The sequence below is a fragment of the Lathyrus oleraceus genome, chromosome 1 (genome assembly GCF_024323335.1).
Source record: "Lathyrus oleraceus cultivar Zhongwan6 chromosome 1, CAAS_Psat_ZW6_1.0, whole genome shotgun sequence".
Lineage (NCBI taxonomy): Eukaryota > Viridiplantae > Streptophyta > Magnoliopsida > Fabales > Fabaceae > Lathyrus > Lathyrus oleraceus.
In genome coordinates, this window is record NC_066579.1 from 210,290,938 (window position 1) to 210,292,205 (window position 1,268).

The 1,268-nt window shown below is 35.4% G+C and overlaps 1 protein-coding gene across 1 annotated transcript; it reads right to left on the reverse strand.

Annotated features, from left to right (window-relative positions):
- Window positions 1-358: 358 nt before the first annotated feature.
- On the reverse strand, window positions 359-958 carry LOC127100404 (uncharacterized). Its single transcript, XM_051037558.1, has one exon. The coding sequence runs from the start codon at window positions 956-958 to the stop codon at window positions 359-361; it is 600 nt and encodes a 199-aa protein (XP_050893515.1).
- Between the last annotated feature and the right edge of the window lie 310 nt (window positions 959-1,268).

Consider the following 1,268-nt stretch of genomic DNA (forward strand, 5'->3'; position numbering starts at 1 on the left):
AACCTTCTTCTAGCATAATGTGATTCATAGATACAGAGGGACTTATTCCTTTAAGATCTTAGATGTTATATCCTAGAGTTATAGGGTATTTTCTTAAGACATGTAGTAATTTCTCGGTTTCTATCTTTCCTAAGTTTGCATTGACTATTACTGGTCTTTCAAGCTCTGTGTCTAGGAATTCATACCTTAAATATTTGGGTAATGTTTTATGTTCTACGTCAGGTTTCTTTGGGCAAGGCATGGGATTAGGAGTTAATGCTAAACATTCCCTTAGACTGTCATCTATGTATGGCTCATGCCAATTATCCTCTTCAAATATAGGAGGTGATGGAATCTTTAGTACTTCAGTATACTTAGATCATTCCATCTCCATTTCTTTAATGCATTCGTTGATAACGTCTAGGAAACAACATGAATCTTCTATAGCTGGTGCCTTTAAGAACTGTGATAGAATAAATTCAACTTTTTCTTCACCAACCTCAAAGGTTAGCTTTCCTTTCTTCACGTCTATGATAGCTCTAATAGTGGCCAAAAAGGCTCTTCCTAAAATGGTAGGGATGTTGGAATCCTCCTTTATGTCCATTATTATAAAGTCGATGGGAATATAGAATTGACTTGTACAAACGGGAACATTCTCTAGCATACCTACTGGAAGTTTAATAGAATGGTCAGATAGTTGAAGAGACATTTTCGTCGATCTTACTTCTCCTAATTTGAGTTTTTCACATATGGATAAGGGCATTAAACTAACACTGACTCCTAAGTAGCATAGAGCTTTGTCTATGACAAACTTTTCGATTACGCAAGGTATGGAAAAACTACCTGGATCTTTTAGCTTATGAGGCATATTATTTTGGATTATATCGCTACACTCAGCAGTAAATGTAACAATCTCATTATCCTCGAGCTTTTTCTTATTAGATAATATTTCTTTAAGGAACTTATCATATGAGGGCATTTGTGTAATAGCTTTTGTAAAAGGTATAGTGATATTCAGTTGTTTCAGAAGTTCTACGAATTTCTTAAGTTGCCCATCATTTTTAGACTTAACAAGTCTTTGAGGATAAGGTATAGGTGGTTTGTATGGTGGCGGAGGCACATAAGGTTTTTCTTTCTCTACGGTCTCTTCGTTTTTGTCTTCATCTCCTTTATCCTTTTGTTCTTCTGGTTGATCATCGGTTGTTACTGTTTCAGTTGCTTTACCAGAGTTTTGATACATGGTTGGATTTTGAAGTCTTGGATTAATTGGTCCATCTAATTCTGTCCCA